Source organism: Phascolarctos cinereus, unplaced genomic scaffold, assembly GCF_003287225.1.
Source record: "Phascolarctos cinereus isolate Bilbo 61053 unplaced genomic scaffold, phaCin_HiC Scaffold_4;HRSCAF=312, whole genome shotgun sequence".
Classification (NCBI taxonomy): domain Eukaryota; kingdom Metazoa; phylum Chordata; class Mammalia; order Diprotodontia; family Phascolarctidae; genus Phascolarctos; species Phascolarctos cinereus.
Window position 1 is genome coordinate 16,728,493 of NW_027555847.1, and position 19,547 is coordinate 16,748,039.

At 44.2% G+C, this 19,547-nt stretch overlaps 1 protein-coding gene across 1 annotated transcript in view; it reads left to right on the forward strand.

Annotated features, from left to right (window-relative positions):
• The window catches only part of ITGA9 (integrin subunit alpha 9), a 354,182-nt gene extending 334,832 nt beyond the window's left edge, over window positions 1-19,350 (forward strand). The window contains exon 28 of the mRNA XM_020979532.2: window positions 14,486-19,350. Within this exon, the coding sequence (XP_020835191.1) occupies window positions 14,486-14,584 (99 nt within the window). The 3' untranslated portion in view covers window positions 14,585-19,350. The remainder of the gene's footprint in view (window positions 1-14,485) is intronic.
• The last annotated feature ends 197 nt before the right edge of the window (window positions 19,351-19,547 follow it).

Genomic DNA, 19,547 nt, shown 5'->3' on the forward strand with positions numbered 1-19,547 from the left:
TAAAGTTAGGTGATGTGGTGAGAATAGTCTACTGAAGAAATGACCAAAAGAAAATCCAGGGCAATCTTTCAGGGGATATGTACACAGAGACCATATTTGGGGGGCTTAAAATAAGGAAATATGATCCAATAAAGCAAGCTTAGTATTGACAAGGACATCGAAGAAAGAAAGAAATGTCCCATAGATACCAACATATCCATAGCAGCACTTTTGAACATTGTATTTTATTTTTATCTATATCATTTGTTTTAAATCTCATTCATCTCCAAAGAGATCCCTTTCTCTTCCTCTGCCAAGAGATCCATGCCTTGTGACAAATGTTTAAAAACAAGAGAACAAAAATCAGTACAGCAAAACTAACCAACACCTTACCTGTGTGTCAGTCTCTGTGATGTTCCATAGCCGTTGTCCTTCACCTCTGCATGAAGGGAGGGAGGTATGTGTTCCCGACTCTTCTTCAGGGGCAAGCTTGGTCATTGTAATTATGCAACATGATTTCATTTTTCTCGTTCTTTCTCGATTCTGAGAGAGTTCATGCAAGTCTTCCCTTCACCAAATTCTTAATATTCATTATTTTATACTGCCCAGTAATTTTCCATTGTATTTATATGCTGCTTTCTTTTTTCTTTTTTGGCCATTTACCAATTGGTGAACATCCGTTTTGGATCTATTTCCTTGTTTCAGTAAAAAATGCTGCCACAAATATTGGGAAGTATGAATATAATGGCCTATTATCAGTACAAGCTTGAATGTGAGGAATTCGGTGAAATATCAGAAGACTTGTCAGAACTAATGCAGAGTGAATAGAGTAGAACAGTATAGCCAGTGACAACGAAGTGAATCAAAACAACTAAAAGGTGGTTGAATTCAGCTTAATTAGGATGGCCAATCTTGTCCCTGGAAAAGAAATGTTGAAACCACTTTCCGTCTTCTTGTGAGAGAGGTAGAGCATGATAGGGTTGGCATATCATATGCATCGATGTCAGATGGCATTGTTTCGTCAGTTGTTTTTATTTGTTATAGGGTAGGGTTCGTTTGGGGAGGTATATTGAGAAATGAATAGGATATAACGATTACTGAACAATCAATAAAACATTTTTAAAATCCAAAGGAGTTCTAGAGCTTTTGAGCTCAAAGGCACCTCCAAGGTCACGTAGTCTAAAAGCTTCACTTTACTGATGAAGTAATTAAGACCAACAGAGAGATGAAGTGATTTAATTTTGCCCAAAATCACAGCAAGTAACAAACCTTGGCGTAGAAGCCAAGTCTTAGTTCCTAGTTCATTACTCATTCTGTTCCATCGTGGTTGCCTGGTTCTGTTTGTTTTTGTTTTTTAATGATACATTTCTTTTGGACACGTTGAACAAAAACTCGAATGACACCTCCCACTCCACAAATCACGTAAAACCACCAAACAAGATGATTGTCCCTTTCCATTTTGTGGTTTCCCAATTATAAACAGAAAGGAAGTCAATGTGCTCGCACTTTAATAGCGTGGTACCCACACCACTCATTGTATTTCATCTGAACGTAGTTGCCTTTGAGATTGTTTATTCACATGGGTATAAACATTATGTGTATTGCTCCTCTGATTGTCCTCTTATTACTCTGTGCCACTCCATCTAGGACTTTTCCTGCTTCTTCTACTTCTCCATAGTTGGCATTCCTTACCTTGCAGTAATGTCCCATCATAGGCATATACCACAATTTATTCAGCCATTTCCCAATCATTGGATGATTTTACTTGTAGCTTTTTGTTGTTACAAATAATGCTTATAAGATTATTTTTGAACATGAGTCCTATGCCTACATGCATTAGCCTTCTTTGGGGTATGAAATTCAGGAGTGGATTTACTGAATAGAAGGGTATGAACAATGCAGTAATTTTCAGCGCATTATTTCTAGACTGATGGATTCTTCTGGTTGTTAATGCTCTTTCCCACCTCCATGGAATTGCTTTGTATATCTTTTGTATTTACTTATCTGTGTAAATAATTAATTGAAAGAGGTAGAGAATATAAGATCCCACTGTGCGTATTGTTTGTTGATTATGAAAAAGCATGTGATTTGATTAAACAAAATATAGCCTGCAAGGCTATAAAGATTGTTCAAGATTCCTTGGAAGATGTGACAACAGAAATAACCCTGTTCAGTGACCCTCTGATAATAAACGTCACACAAGACATAAAATTGGGAGGCGTCTGCTCACCAGAAGTATTTATCACTGTGATGGACGAATCCCAGTACAGATTCTAGCTTTTTCATGTGACATGGACTTATTTACATTTATTCAATTTCTTTCCTTGCTAAATTTGCATTTCAAAGGCCTTGTTCTGATTTTTTGGGAAGAGAATGAATGAAAGCCTGTCATGTTGAAGGCTTGTTTTTCTCATATAGGAATATGCTCATCTTTTTAGGATATGTTACATTATCATATTCTGGCTTTTTTCTTTTAGTAAGGCATACTGCCTGATTTCTTATGTAAAATTCCTCCTCCTGGCTGCTTGCTGTTTGATAACATTACTTCTAGATCTTGGTGACTACATTTCTTACTGAATAAAAGTTGGAATTTTTCTCCTAGAGTCCTATGGATTCTATCAAGCCATATTTTGCCCCCTTTTTCTAGTATTTCCAGGCAGTTTTCTATATGGTTTCTTGAAATATGGTATTTGGGTTCTTTATTTCATGGTATCTTTTTTCCAGGAGGCCAATGATTCTCTGATCATCTCTATAAGCTCTGCTGATTACTTTGGATTGCAGAAGTCTTGAATGTCCTTTAATTTTACTGTCTTTTGATTTTATTCTGAACCTTATGGTTTTAGTTCAGCATTTTTGTTTTCCATCCCTGGAGTTCCCTTTGACATAGTGTCTACTGTTTTGTTAAATTTCCTTTCTATTGATTTTCTTATTTGTCTTTTCTAATTCTAGCACACAGTAGGTATTTAATACACGTTTGTTAATTCTTTAAGAGTTCTAATTTCCCTCTAATTTCCTTCGGTTCTTTTGAACTTCTAAGAAACTCTGGGCCTCCTGAGTTGCTTCAGTCTCATTTTTAGGGTCTTTGGAGTTATTGAAATATTACTCTTTTCTCCTGGAGAGTTAGTTTTCCTAGCTTCTTTTTACCCCATAGTACGGCTGCATTGAGCTGGGATGCTTTATTTGCTTTCTATTTCTTTCATCTCTGTCCTGGTTTTTCTGTGGTTTTCCTTGCAATGATTCCTTTTTCCCCCCTATTTTTGGTTGTTGCTCTTCTATTTTATTTGGCACATTTCTTCCAGCTTTGAGGTGATGAAGGGGAGCTGGGAAAAGGCATAACCACTCAGCTCTCTTGCCAGAACTCTCCAACCATGGCTGCTGTATGCAAATCTTATTCATGGTACATTTTGCCTTCTTGAAATCTGGATTATTCCCAAGCATGTAGGGACAGATGTTCAGTGTAAGCTTCTAACTGAAGGTTTCTTAACAGCTGATACCTTATTTCAGTCCATGACTGAATAGATGAAAAAGCATTTATGGAGTGCGTACTATTTGTCAGGCCTCCCTCAAGTCTTTGGGGTTAGGTTTGTGAACCTAACTATTGGGTGTATTCTCTCAGGTGAGATTTGTGGGGAAGCTAGGACGTGGAGATCAGAGAGGATTTTGCCCAGGACCTCCAGGAGAGTAAATATGAGAGCAAGGCTGACCATCTTCTGGTAGCTGGATTCACAAAATGCTGAGCAGGAAGTCTGTTGTCTATTAGAATGGAAATCCAGCTTTTTGCTTGAGGTCTGAGAAGGCAAGACCATTGTTGAGTAATATGAGTTTTGTTCCTTGTTTTTTTATGTGAGCTCTTGAAATTAGGGAAGATGAGATTCTCTTCATGGTTCTGTTCATGGAAGCAGATAGGAATTTGGAAAAAGCCCAGGAAAGGGTGGTCCTTGTGATGTGCTTCCTCTTTCTAGATGAATCCTTATGTGCTCCTCCTCAGGAGTCCCTGGCCTCCCCGCACACGAGTGTCTTCCGAAGCGAGGCAGACTCAGTGCCATCCGTTTGGATTTGTTTTTAGTAAGTAGAGTTCTTGTCAGGGAGTCATTAATCCAGGTGGTCATCCCACCAGATGTCTAAGAGACTTAGTGCCATCAAAATGTGACATCAGTGTCTTAGAGCCGCCCTTAGATTAGCACCACAAAAGGTATGTAAACCCAAACCAAATCTAATTTTTGAAAAATAGTATCAGGAATCCCTGAGGGTCGCCTTGGTCTTTGGTGGCTTTTAAGAGGGATGAGTGTAAAGTGTTTCTCTTGGGTTCATCACTGCAACATATTGAAGATAGGTGTTTGGGAAGTTGGTCAAAAAGATGATGCTTAAAGAAAGGATTTGGATTTCTGGACCCTGGGTTTAGACTATAGGCAGGACAATCTCAAGGCCAGGGCTAGAGTGTGCTTTGTGAGAGCTGTTGGAAATATCTTTGCCCAGAGTCTCCCTGGTTTGTCCAAGAGGGAATAAAACTGAACAGCAAGTGGGAGGTAAGAAAACAGCCCAGAGATAGTTTCTGGGCCAGATACCACAGGGAGGAAGGCTGTCCAGCAGTAGCAAGGGTCTGGAATTCACAGAGGAATGCCTAAAAAGAGCAAGACATCAATAGCCCCCTTGATCTCAGAGCTCTCTGCACACGTGCACTAAGCTAATACAGGAAGGCCTCGCTGACCTCACAGATATCACTGGGACTCATGACTGATACAAGAGTATGAAAGGGTAAACCAGCATCTCACATCATGCCTGGCACATTGTAGGTGTTTAATAAATGTTTATTGATTAATTGTTTCAAGAATAACAGACTAGCTTGATAGGAAAGTGGAATAGTATTGTATGTTGTATATTGCATATAGTAAGTGCCTGATATGTGTGGGTCATTGCACTAAGGGTTTTACAGATATTATCGCATTTGTTTCTCACAACAATCTTGTCAGATAGGTGCTATTACTATCCCCACTTTATAGTCGAAGAAACGGAGGCAGGCAACATTTAAGTGACTTGCCATGGGTCACATAACTATAAGTGTCTGAGGCTGGATTTGAACTCAGTTCTTCCTGACTGCAGGCCCAGTGCTACCTCTGTGAGACACATAGATCCATAAACTGAGTGGGCTGCTGGATGGGGAAGACATGATGGAGAACATTTTGGGGGAGGGATCAACCATGGAGGAAATAACAGAAGTGTCCTGTGGTGCTCCAGAATACGTGGAGAAAAGGGGGAGCTGAATGAGGTGTTGGGAAAACAGATCACGGTTCTGGCCCAGAGACTTGATGTGGCGATGGTGGAGGACTCCTTCTCTCCAGACATCTGCGTGTCCCACTCTCTACCAAAGGCTCATCGATTTCTGGCGTGACTATCTTAATGATGATTTTCTTCTTCAAAAAAATGGAGAAGACACTGAGGGGAATGGCTCTCCTGATGCTGGCCAGTGAGGAGGACCTGACTGCTAAGACAAACATGAGGGCAGCCTTGGAAGGAAGTCAGCCTTCCATCTTAGAATTTGTGACAGCGAAGGAGAGCGAAGTTGGGGATAGTCTGACTTAACATCCTAGTTTTCTGGACAGTGGATTTTAAAGGGTTCAGAGATGGATAGATTGAAAGAACCTCAGAAGTCATTGAGACCAGCCTCTTCACTTTACAGATGAGGAATCTGAGGCTGAGATAGATTAGTGACTGGCCCAGCATCACACAACTGGTAAGAGCCTGATTCGTGATGGAAGTTCAGCTCTTCCTTCCTCCAAGTCAGGCAATCTGTCCATTACACAATTTAGCTGCCAGGTGCTTCTGAAGAGACAGAAGCTACTCAATGGAAATAGTTTTAGTGATCCCCCCAAGCTTTCCCCTAAAATAAAGACATACCTTTTAAAGGATTCCATCCTTCTACCAATGCTAATCACAGAATATCTTTGTCCTTGAAGAACGATAGTTGAGACTCACTCAGAGCCACAGGGAGGTGGATGGTGGGTATGAGCAGGATCCAACTTGTGCCCAACCAAAGAATAGTGTAAGAGATGTGGGATGCCATGGGAAAGAAGGCGGACTGACCCAGTGATGAGAATAAGGGACAACTGGCACACCTTTGGTATCAGCACGATGTCAGGGGAAGTAGAGGCAGGTCCCCTGGGAAGACATGGAGGAGAGGCATATAGAGCAGTTGTGATTTGTACCCTTAGAGAAAGTGCCCCCATCAGAGATAGCTTTGTGCTTCAATATTATGGGGATCGGTTACTTAGCCAATGGATGGGGTTAGCCAGGACATTGTAACTTATCCTTATGAGGTCCTGAAGACTGAACTGAATGGACTTTTGAAGGGCAAGCATGAGACATACTGGTCTCAAGTACTACCCTCAAGCCTTGTGGTCAGAATGGATTAAGAGTAGATTCACGTTGAGTGAGGTTGTCAATTGAATGAAGCCCCTACTTGCCCCCTTCCTTGTGTCTGGTTTTTATGAGAATGGCCATGCACGTAAAATGATAGATAACCCTGTAGCAGAATGCTTACTTTGGAAAACTGTTCCCTAATTGGCTTTGGGGGAAAAGGCATGTTTAGGATCTGCCAAGACTTTCTGGAACTGGGTGGCTTCCTGCCCTTCTTGGACCCCGCCTTTGCAACCAATGGAGTGTTTGCGGCTTCCCATTCTTCTTGCCCAGTAAACTGTCTGTCCACATGAATTTCAGGCTGCTTAGTTGCTCCCTACATCAGTGGGGCCCCAGCCTCAAGTGGCCTCAGTGGTAGGAACTTGGAGTGCACCAGACACTTCTTCAAACAGTAAAATGGAGCTTAATAAACTGGCTGGAAACCAAGATGTTCCCAGCTCCTGGACACCGTAGTTTAAACTTCATGCTCAGTGATTGCAGTAGTTGGCTCCCCCTCACCCCCCCCATCCCAATGAAATGTTGAAATGTGGAATTCTTTCAAGAGGAAACAAATTAAATGATTTCCTCCCCTTCCCTACCCCCTTCCCTTCTCATTGTGGATGTGAAGGGGCTGGAGAGGCCTAGACTGATGCTTCTTAATAGCCAACTGGTACAAAAGGGATAAGACATTTCCCGTGGCTCAAATCTTGAAACTTAAATATCCTAAAATATCTTACGTCCATCTTCACTGTCCTAAAGCCTTCATTCATTGTACCTGAATTTGGGAATTTTAAAAAGGTCTGTGATTTGATCAGGGGAAGGAACTCTCAATGTGGGAACACACTCCACCAGCAGATTGCAACCCATCTATACCTTCTAGATCAATCAGTCCACAAGCATCTATTCAGTGTCTACCGTGTGCTAAAGTGATGCCAGATGCTTGGGATACAGAGAGAAAAGGGAGACGGCGCCAAGGAACTTGCATTCTACTGGGGGAGGATTAGAGCGTGTTCACAACTGAGTGAACTTAAGAAATATATGAAAGAAATGTACTTACTACATACATGAAATACAAAATGTGAGAGGAAGTGGGTGTAATGGGTAGATAGTAAGCCAGCCTTGAAGGAAAGAAGCCTTGGGTCTAAGCCTTGGCTCAGACATCCTGGCTGTGGGACCCAGAGTAAGTCACTTCATTTCTTAGTGCTATAGAAAGCCCTTTAAGGCTTTAACATGCAGGGAAAGGGCCAGCTTTCCTCACTTGTGCATTCCCCAGACCTGTGAAATCACAGAGTCAGTGCCCATTCCCGGAACAGAAAAAGTCCAGGGTTCATATCCCACTTCTCACCCATATGGCTATATGACTCTGGGTAGGTCACTTCATGTCTCTGCTCTGGGTAACTTTCATATTATAACTTGCAAAAGTGCCGACGTGCACTGGTAGGAAGAGTTCTCTCCTGGAGAGTTTCCTGTGCCAGTGAAATCACAGATCTGATCCAAAAGTGAAGGGGTTTTAGGGGAGAAAGGTGCTAACACCGGGGGAAGCCAGGGGAGCCTTCTTGTAGGAAGAAGTGCTTAAACTAAGAGCTAGGGATTCCAGGAGGCAGAGGGGAGGGATCAAGGGGCATCCCAGGTGTGGAGGATGTGGGGGGTGTGGGGGATGCGGGAACAGGCTGTGGGAAGGAACGAAGGCAGCTTATGGATCTGGAGCTCCAAGGGCCTCCCAGAGCCCCGCCCCCTCATTTTATAGATGTGGAAACAGGCCCAGGGAGGTGGTGACTCTTTAAGGGCGCACAGGGAGTAGGCCCCAGAGCCTCGAGGGGGCCAGCTCAGGCACTCAGGCGTTCAGAGTCTTGCCCAGGGTCACATGTGTAGTCAATTTCTGAGGTGGGATTTGAACCCAGGTCTTCCTGTCACCATACCCAGTGATCTCTGCTGTTTCACCTGGACGTGGAACAAAAAGCACAGGTCTGCTCTTTTGGGGAAAAAGAAAACAACAACCCAAAAAACCAAAGCAAACCCCTCCCCCAGTTTAGGACCTAAGACATCTCCTTCACAAACAGAAAACCCCGGGCCCTTCTCAGTCCTGGAGGAGGAATGTCTTTCCCCATTCAAATGATCTTTCTACCTTCAGGTGCCAGTGAAGGACGCTACCGCGTGACCTGCTTACTTCCTGTTTTCATCTCTCTGCAAATTCTGTTGCTTCGATGGAATTAGTGACATTGGATTTCTTCTGGCTGATGCCTTTTCAGACCTCTTCCTCGGGGGGTCTTTTAAAAGAGTGGCTTGCCACAATCACACAAACCCTGTTAGTGGTGGGGAAGAATGGACGTTAAACCAATACGAGATTTCTGGAGGTGGTCTATCATAGCACTCTTTGTGATGCCGCCAGGTCTCTGTGTCCTCCTCTGGTACATGACCTCTCAGGGCCTTCTCAGCTCTGCTGCAGGTTCTACGATCCTATGACGAGAAAGGCAGGCAGTGCACGCACACTCCTTCCTTGGTGGCCAGCGTCATGGCCCTTGTGGTTCTGTGTTCTGAGGTGATGGCGTCCAGAGAGCCTGAATTGGAATTTGGAATTCTGGGTCTAGTCCCAGTCACTTAGAAGTCAGATTTCTTTTTGGTTTAAAAATGGCAGGAGACCATGTTGTTCTACAGCATAAAGAGATCACCCAGGTAAAAGTTCTCCTTCCAGGCTAGACTGACTGGATCATTCATTCATTCAATGAGCATTCATTAATCACCTGCTATAGGTCAGGCACTGGGCTAGGTACTGGAGGTATGAAGAGAAAAATGAACAAATCTTTGCCTTCAAGGAGATTAGATTCTATTGGAAATAACATGTAAACCAATAAGGAAATACTATATATACATATATATATATATATGTATATACAAATATAGGTATATATATACATATATGCATGTGTGCATGTATATATGTGAGTATACACAGTCTATATGTACACACACGCATGCTTATACATGTATACATGTGTGTACACATATATGTAAATATATGTATGTACATACCTACACACAAACATACACACACATATCTGTCTGTATCTATATCTATCTATCTATCTATGAAGCCTTGAAGAAGAATATCTATTCTAAGAGATGGAGGAGAGAAGGGAATTAATCACTTATTCAGTAAACAGTAAATACTTACTACAGGTGAGGTATGGTGCCAAATACTAGGGTTACAAAGAACAACAGAAATACAGCTCCTGCCCTCAGGAGCTTGAATTCTAACGTGGGAGACGCTACATACATTACATCCCCACCACACACACACACACACACACACACACACACACACACACATCTATTTACATTTATAAACAAGAGTAGATGCTGAGCAGCCTTGGAGGAGGAGTGCATGCCAGATGGAGGGAGCTGCCCATACAAAAGCCTGGTGATGGGAGATGGATGCTGTGTGTAGAGATAAATGGATTTGCTCGTCTGGAGCAGAAGTGGGAAGTGACATGCTGTGAGTCTTGAAAAGGGCTTTCTGTGCCAAGCACAGGAGGTTTGTATTTTACCCCAGAGGCCATAGGGAACCATTGGAACTCGGGGAGCAGGAGAGGGCTGTGATCCCATCTGTGCTGTTGTTCTACTGCTTAATAATAACTGTCGTTTATATAGCACTTTAAGGTTTTTGCAATGTGCTTGACAAATGTTCTCCCATCTTACCCTCAGAACAACTCTGTGAGTTAGGCGCTATTATTATCCCCATTTTGTAGATGAGGAAACTGAGGCAAACAGAGTAAGTGACTTGCCCAGGGTCACACGACTAAGTGTCAGAGGCCAGATTTGAACTTGGGTCTCCCTGGCTCTGGGATCCATGCTCCGTACTTCTAGCTACCTCATAATTTTCATGAGGCTAATTGTCTTTGTTCCTGCCTAACTCTCGTCGTCGTGTGATTATTCTGTTTCTGATCCAAGGATATTTCAGTGGGCTACAAACCAGCATGGCTTGGCTACATGTTTTCTGTCATCAGCTTGTGGATTTGTAGCTGTGAGGGACCTCAGAGTGCACTGATTCCAAGCCCTTCATTTTATAGATGAACAGTTGAGGCCCAGAGAAGCCAGTGGCTTGGCCAAAGTCACGTGGGCAGTAAATGAGCTGAGATTTGAACGTGGGTCCTTGTATTTAGAATTCTATTTCCTTTTCCTTTGTACTGTGTGCTCCCTAGTCTTTTGCCAGCTTTTGGAAAGCCTTAAAAAGCCAACCCACCGAACACCTCCAGGGGTGACCTTGATTTTCTGAATTATTTCAGAGCTCCCAATGTCATCCTTCAGCTTCCACATTAGAGCCCAGGTTAGAGGTGGGTTTGAGATGGTCAGGGTGGATTAGCTCCGGGGCAGGTCTCTTTGTAGGATAGAGCATGGCCATGATCTGCTTGGAAGAATCAAAAGGCACGTGGAAGATCAGCTACCTTCCATTCAGGAGCAGAGGGCCTGGCAGGTGGGTGTGTCCCTTCTGGGAAGACCTTCTTTAAATGTCTGCTTTTCCCAGGCTGTGTTGCCTGATTAGAAGACCACCTTCCCAGGTGCCCACTTTCCCATGAAACAGTATGAGGTATCAGAGGTGACTCTATTCCCTTAGTGGGCTGCGTCTGTCTGCCATATGCTGCTCCTCATTCTCCCTTGACCCCCTGAAGACACCTTTGGTTTCTATGTTGAGAAGCCTCATTTCCCCCAACCTCATTCGTTCTCTTTCTGCTTTTCTTCCTCGAGGCTTTTCTCTCCCTCCTGGGCTCACCTGGTTTCTTTTCCCATAAACAAAAACCGTTCTTAAAATCTGATTAGTTTTGTAGAGTAAAAAACCAAAAATCTACTGCCCTCTAAATGCTGATGTCTTTCCCTTTGGCATGTTTGTTTGGCTTTTCAAACTCAGATGGTGAGCTGCATGCTCCTGTGGGCATCTCTGCTTGTGTTTGTGGGGAGGGGGCATGGGAGAGCCAACCAATGAGCAGAGAGCTTGCCCAATCTGAACCCTTCTGGTCTGATGGATGGGAGAAGGGAGGGAGCAGGCAGCCTCATCTCTTCTCTGTAAAGTAGCAGGGAGGGATTGGCTCATCAGACAACCAGCTTAATGCTGTTTGTTCCAAGCCTTAAGTAATTGGCTGCTTGTGCCCCTAAATGTTGGAGAGAAATCCCAGTGCCTGTCATTTGTGGCTAAGGAGAACACGTGCTTTCGCAATCCATCAAATGAGATGATGTGTGTGAAGAATTTGGCAAGCCTGCAAGTGCTTTATAAATGTTAGCTATCATTCCTATTAATGTTATGTTGCTGATGGGAGGGATATTAGCATCTCTTGTTTATGACAATATTGTGGCTTAGGATTGTGGGATCATAGCTCTAGAGCTCAGAGTGACCTTTTAACCAATTCTGTCATTTTACAGACCTGGAAACAGGCCCAAAGAGGTAACGTGACTTGCCCAGGGTCACACAGATAGGTGGTGGCAGGACACAGGCCCTCAATTCCAAGTTCAGCACTCTTTCTATCATGCCATGCTGCCCCTACAAGGCGTCTGTCTCACAATAGCCCTGTGAGATAAACACTTGTGATACATTTGTCCCCATTTCACAGATGAGAAAATGGAGGCTCAGAAGCTCTAGATGACTTGTCCCACACTCACACAATGGGAAACAGGCAAGCACAGACCAGCTCTAACTGGCTTGTAACTAGCCACAGCTTGTGACTATATCTAGCTCGGGTGTCAGGCCCTCTTGTTTCTCAATTTCATTTTTTTTTTATCTATTTAAGATAAATTTCTTTTGCTGTCTTTTGTTTTTTTATATCACCTATATTTCCAAGTGTATCCTATTTGCCTTCCTTCCTCTGAAAGCTATCCTTTGTACCAAAGAATAAAAAAGAGCTAAGCAAAGTAGTTGAGCAAAACTAGCCAACTTGTCAATGAAAGTCTGAAGGTGTATACAGCATTCCACACCCGCTGTCCCCCCACCTCTGCAAAGAAGCAGGAGAGGTACCATCTTATAGAGATAAAGCATTTATTTCTTGTTTACTATGATACTAGATCATATAAATAATGGGGTACAATGCTATATTATATACATAGTTAACAGAGATACAAATACAAGCAAAATGTAGAGTCCCTACTTTAAGGACCTTATATTCTAATTGTCAAAAACAAAACATGGAGAGAATCTGGAAATCTGGGGGTTGGACAGGGAGAAGGGTGCCAGGGAGGAGGGGGAATGTCTGGGCTCCTTCCTCCTGGTCATGGAATCTCTGGCCTAGACCCCAGGGCAGAAGGTGACTCAGAGTGTCTTGTCTCTTGGTTAAGGTCCAGCTTGGTCGCTCTACTTTTGCAGGATTCTTTCAACGGGTTGAATGGGTTGTGGTTCTTCCCATTAAAATTGTTGATCTTGTGCATGTTGTTTTCTGGAGCACGTCTCCTCAGGCTTCCCAGCTTCTTTCTTCTTTGTCTTTACTGTTTCTTAGGGCACCGTGCTAGGCTGCCATATTGGGATCCCACAACTGGCTTATCCATTCTCTGCCTGCTGGACATCTCCTTAGTGTACCTCTTGCTACTACAAAAAAACCATCGTAAATATTTTGGTAGACGTGGAGCCTTTCTTTCTGTCTTTGGCAGTAGGCCTTCTGGGTCAGAGTATGGACATTTTAGTGCCTTTCATTTTCAATTCAATTGAATTCAACAGACATTAATTAAATATGCATTAAGTTCAAGCCAGTGGAGGTACAAAGAAACAACCTCAAGTAGTCAGTCAGCAACCATTTATTAAGCACTTCCTCTGTCCCAGGCACTAAGGATTTGTAGAAGGACCAAAGCCAGTAGTCCATGAATCCAAGCAGCTTCCAGCCTTCTGGGGGATGGAGGAAGAACACGGCAGATACACAGCTGAGTTTAGTACGGGGAAGATTGAGAGGTCACACAGAGAGTATTAACAGCCGGGCAGCTCAAGGAAGACTTGGGAGAAGAGGTGGAGGCTGAGCTGAGCTTATAAATGAGCCAGATTTCTGAGAGGCAGACATGGGGAGGGGAGCGTATGCCAGCACGGCAAGTGGTGTGTGCCAGTTCTGAGAGGAATCACAGGAGTTTCTAGTTTAGGGAGTGGCTGGTGCTCCATTTTGGCTGGAATGGAACATTCTGAAGGGGAAGAGTATGACCTAAGGTTGGAAAGGTAGGTAGGGGTCAGAACATGGCGGCCCTTCAGTGTCAGGCTGAGAAGTCGCTACTTCATTCTGAAGGCACGAGGGAGCCGCTGATGTGGTGGCCTGGTCAGATTTGGTCTTTGGGAAAATTGTTTTGGTAGCTGGGTGGGGTGGGGCTTGGAAAGGGACCCGGAGAAGGCTCTATAACAAGGCAGGGGATGACCATCCTTATTTAGATCATTAAGGCCCTATCTAAATGAGAGCTCTTGCAGGAAGGTGAGTATAAGAGTCTCCAAAGAATAAAAATCCATTTCTTCATGACCACTTCCAACTGTGGCCATCACAGCGTAATTAAAAAACAAACGAAAGGTTAGTAAGGTTGGACTGTACATAGGGCATGAAAAGTCTTCAGAATGTTTACTTGGGAGCATGGAAACAGTTGATTCAAAGGTGAGTGGAGTGGACCTCAAAGAGTTTGAAAGGGCCCCATTGAGTGAGAGGTGCCTGCGCTGGTTCTGGGAAATGGGATTTGAAAAAATGCCTTTTGTTATGCATTTCATCCAATCAGAGGATTAGAGATTTAAAGCCAGAAGGGGCTTTAGTGGTCATGGAGCCCAAACCCCTTATTTTACAGATGAGGCAACTGAGACTCAGAAAGTTTAAGTGACTTGCCCAGGGTCATACACCTGGTGAGTGTCTGAGGCAAGACTTGAACCCGTTTCTTCCTGAATCTGGCTCCAGTGCTCTACTTACGATGTCCCACTGCCTCTCTAGTAGTTTGAGGAGATGTCTGTCTAATGAAATGATGAACAAATGCTTTTTGTGTGTACAGATGTGTCAGATGGCTTAGCGGTATGGCTCTAAGGAAGGCTAGCCTCGACTTGGCTTTGGCAGCATTGGCATCACCATGGCTTCCCATTCCAGAGGATCTAACCAGCTTCTACTCTTTCTCTTCTCCTCTTTAGATGGGCTTCTTTCGCAGAAGGTACAAAGAAATTATTGAAGCTGAGAAAAACCGAAAAGAGAATGAAGACAGTTGGGACTGGGTCCAGAAAAGCCAGTGAGGCGCCATGCAGCCTGCCCGCCGGTCACGTGCCGCCACGCCTGCTTGCCCGTTGTCCCTGTTCTTTGTATCTTCCATATGTGGAAGAAGGAATCTTCTCCAGATTTTTCGGAGGCCCGTCGATGCAGTCTTGTTCCTCATTCTACCATGCAAGGGAGCAGATCCCGAGGCCACCCCTGCAGCGCTGGCACGTGACCCGAGCAGCGCACCAAGGCTGGAACGGGTGAATTATGAACTCCAGAGAGCAAGCTGTGTGCTGAGCAATATTTATGAGTCCAACGTATGTGGTAAACCCTCAGGGGAAGACTGTTGCCTAGAAGTATTTTTTATAAATACAAGCCTTTTATACTGATTATGTCTTTATATTTGTATCAATGTTTTATTATTTCTACTAAATAGCTATATAGTTCACTCAAGCACTGATTTATGGCTGAAACCTGGGAAATACATATATATGTGTGTGTATATATATATATATATATAAATATATTTTAAAAACCTATGGTATGTTTGAACTTACTGCCCAACAGACTTGCAGCTGAAATGAGCTAAAGGAAATTTTTATTGCCTCTCATGGAAAAACAACAGGGCTGGCATTGCCACGTGCAGGCGGCATAGGGTGGCGCCACATACAGTGGCTGTGTCAGCTGTGTGTGGCTGTGACACACTGCAGCCTCTGCATTTCTCTCATTGCAGTCTCAGTGTAAGTTAGGTGTGAATGGAAGCTCGAGGGCTTTTCACCAGTGCTCTTCTTTCAAAGAGATCTGTCACCTCCAGAAGGGGGAAGAGCAGGACCCAGCCACTGGGGCCCCCACCTGCCTTGCCTTCATTTGGTGGAGAATCTCACTTCTGTGGGAGGACTGGATCAGGAGCATGGTAGAGAGGCCTCATGCCTTCCACGAGTTTGGCCGAAATCCTTGCCCTGGGTCTCATCTGTGTCACTGAGACGCCACACCCAAACCTTCAGGGCCAGTGAGCTCCGTCCGTCGCCAGGGCCGTCTGGGACACCTCAAGCTGGGGGTGGGGCCCTGGCTGCCACCCCCATTCACAAACAGAGACTTGCCTTCTTCCTCTTCTTCAGCTCTTTACAGCTTCATGCCCAAGCTTCCCAGGAAGCCAGCCCTGGAAGTCTGACCTCACAGTAAAAGCAGACCGTCAGGCACCACGAAGGCATAAGAGATGCCGCAGATACCAGGGAGACAGCTTTGCCCTCATTGTCAAGGCTTCTCCTTTGGAAGGGTTTGACATAAGAAGCATTCTGCTGCTATATTTGAAACCCAGAGCTGTTTTCTGTGAGAAGGCTTTGTCTCAGATGTAGAGCTGCTGGAATCTCACCATCAGAGCCATCTTTTTCGAAGTGTACCGCGGGCTCGGTTTGAGCAGATCCAGGTACAAGGAGTTATGGCCGACTTTGTTTTCCTCCAGCCCTATAACGGAAAGAGAGCTCCGTGTGCCCAGCTGGACGCAGGCAGTGTCTGATGCGAGTTGAGTAATAACCTCACTGAGGCCCTTCCGGTTTGAAGCCTTACGCCTGTGATGAGTTTGTGAGCTTCCCTCTAAAGTTTGAGGCTTCCCTCGGGTTTTTTGAGGACAAAGGAAGAAGCTGCTCCAGGCTGTTACAAAGTAAGTCTGACGTCTCTGCATCTCAGCCTAGCAGCTCTCTCTTTGCATCTGATTTTTAAAACTGTTTTGTCCTCCATGCCACTGAGATTAAATGTATGTTGTCATAGAAGAATCATTTATTCCACCTTTCCTTACATCAGAGCAGATGATGGGGACACTGGGAGTGACAGAGTAAGTGGAATTCCCCTGGCCATGAAGGCCACAAGGATATTTCATCACCAGTCTTTGGCCTGTTTGGAGGGGATTATGTTTGGATCAAACCACGAGCAGGGAAATGCTTTGTGCAGCTGGAAGACTTTGTCCCTGGTGTCTCCCCAGAGAGATTGGGGTGCTGTATCCTGCTGTATCACTCTGGGGAGTCTGGCTTGTGGAGGGGGGCTTCCCATGAACAACTTTTTATTTGCTTCCTTCTGGAATTTTTCTTTAACAAATAAGTAAGTATGAATCTATTGGCTTATGGTAACAAACACATCAGCTCCTCTGTCCAGAAATGTTTTTAGATCCCTCACTCCCCACTACTACCATGCAAGACATTGACCCATTTGGACTGATTAGGAAGGCAGTGTGCCCTTACAGCCAGGAAGGCCTGAGTTCAAGACCGATTTGTGATAGCTGACTGACCCCGGATAAGTCCTAAAAACTCTCAATCCTTGAGGCAATACTTTGAGACTTTTCAGTTGTAGAGAAGATGCTGCCCTGTATTGGTACAGGGAGCTTCCTCACTTGGAAGTTTTCCATATCAATGAAATCATGTGTCCAGTTCTGATCGTTATCTCCAAGAAGCATGATTGACATTCCCTAATCAGTTTCAGTTGGAGGAATCTTAGGACCTTAGGTGCAGAGCTAAAAGGGGCCTTCAAGGTCCAACCCTCTCACTTCACAGATAAGGAAGCAAGGTCAGTGAGATGAGTGGACTTGTCCCATGTCCCATGGTAGGAAGGGATAGAGCTGGGATCTGAAACCTCGGCATTGGACTCCACGTGAAGTACACTCTACATTGTTGTACATGGGAGAAGCAGTGAAATGTGAGGGCTTCCAGTTAGGAGTGCCAAGGCCCCTTACCGGGACTCACTCCCACAGATCAGTACTGCACAGCTCTGCAGTTTCATCAGTGCGCTGATCCCCCCACCATGCAGATTGCAGCTCTTCTGTAACTTAGTCTTACAGAGAAATACCTGAGGCTCAGAGAGATTGTAACTTGCCCACTGACGCACAGCAAGTAAATGTCAGAGACAGATTCCAACCTGGGTTTTCCTGGCTGCTCACCTCAAGAACAAAGCATAAAGTCTTCTGCCATGCCAGTCTGCCCTAAGCAAATATAGATGCCAGGCAAAAGATGCCTGAAGGTAATGACAAGCTGTGGCTCACTCAGATACTGAAAAGTCCAGCCTACTTTCAGAAATGCCTCAGAGTGGGAGGGGAGTTCAGAGGCCAGGTGGTCCCACCCACAGTTCCACCAGAATCCTTTTCCATATATCCTGCTGCCCCCTTCTTCAAATCAGGGTGACACTTCACATGTCTCCCAGCAGCTTCTCAGAGGAGCTTAGCTACACCTGGGGTTTCCCCAGCTTCAGCCTACTTGGTGGTTTGGGGCCCATGAGTAGAATGCAAGCCCTTTGAGGGCAGGAGGGGGTGAGGTTTTCTTGTCTTTGTATTCCCAGTACCTGGGACATAGTAGGTGCTTAATTAAGGCTTGATGAATTGAGTTATTGAGTCGAATGAGGAAGGTTTGGTTTCCCTGTGCTCTCAGTAATGTTCATTGTGGGTTTTCTTCTCTCTCGCCCCCAGGGAAGGTTATTGACTTCACTAATATACTTGTGGTCCAGTCCCATTGGTAGCCCTATCTTCCACCTTCCTCCCAATGTCTTACCTGAGGTTTTCATTGACCTTCAGAGAGAATAAAATGTTTACTAGCTACAGAACACAGGACTTTTTGTTTTAGAATGTAGCAAAAGCAATCTTCCCTGTTTGGGGTTGACTCCCTGTGGCATGACTTGGACCCCAAGAGAAATGAGTTCTGTAGGGTGAGATTTTGACCCTTCGTGTAAAGTCACCCAGGAAGCCCTTGAAAACAAGGGCACATTAGTAAGAGCTGCCCAGGAAGCCTTGCCTTCTGCTTTACTGTAAAAAGGCATGGGGTCATCATTACTCACCAGGTAGGTCACCAAAGACCTCAGTGGGCAGGCCTTCAGAAGCCCCTTTAAGCCTCAGCAAGGGTCCAGGGACAGCTAGTCTGTGGAGAATACGATAGAAAATCACGTTTGTACCAGGTGGTGGTACCTGAGCTAGAGGCAAGGAGGTAAGTGAGGAGGAGTATCCTTCCCGGGAAACCTCCAGCACCTGTCTTCATTGAGTCAGGAAAGGAATGAACAGAGGGGCCATGTCAAGGCCAATATCTCCCAAATGGAACTCTTCTATTAGATTTGCCTTGGTGAGACAGGGTGCCTGAGCTGAGTACTGTTTGTAGATGAGTGGTGTTAAATATAAAAATGATATCAGGTTAAATGTATGAGGTTTCAACTCTTCCCTAACTTGAAGGGCATTATATAAAGAAAGATTTTTTGGGGGGAGGCAGAAGGGATAGAGGAAAATCTTTAACAGTAGACAGAAAAATAGGATGTTTTTCAAAATGCTCCAAGTGTGTAAGGTGTATTTGTATTTTTAAAGTAATGTTTCACATTAATATATAAAATATGCACATTAAAGAATGAATAAAAGAATTCTTGGTTAAGTGTAAGATAAAGAAGCAATAATTTTTGCTGTCCCTATCACTTAGAAAGGAATGGTAATTCCCAGTTTGATTATTGCATGTCTTCTGTGTTTTTGGTTGGTTTGGGGAATGGTGCCCAATTCCTAAGCTGGTAAAGATGCAGTAAGACCTGGTGATCAAGAACGGAGGCTTTGTAATCCTAATGGATGGGGGCTGACTGTCAATGCCTCACTTTCTAAACCTCACTAAGGGACAGATAAACTGTAAATTTCTCTCTTGAATGTTGCTGGGAGGGACAGTCCCATCTCTCTCTTGATTCTGCCTGTATTTGCATTTCTATGGTCACTTCTTTTCGAATTCACTTGCACTGTTTTGGAAATGCCAAGTTTACAAAAATTCGTGTTTGGAATAAAAGAGAAAAAAAATACAAATGATTCCAATATTTTTCCCCTTTGTACTTGACTTATCACACACACAGACACACACACACACACACACACACACACACACACACACACACAGACCCCTTAACATCTCCTCATTCCGTCCCTTATCCCCTCAACCTCTTTGGAGGCTCATGGTGTGATCTCTGTTCATCCAACTGAAAGCACATTGTCTTGTGGCACAATTT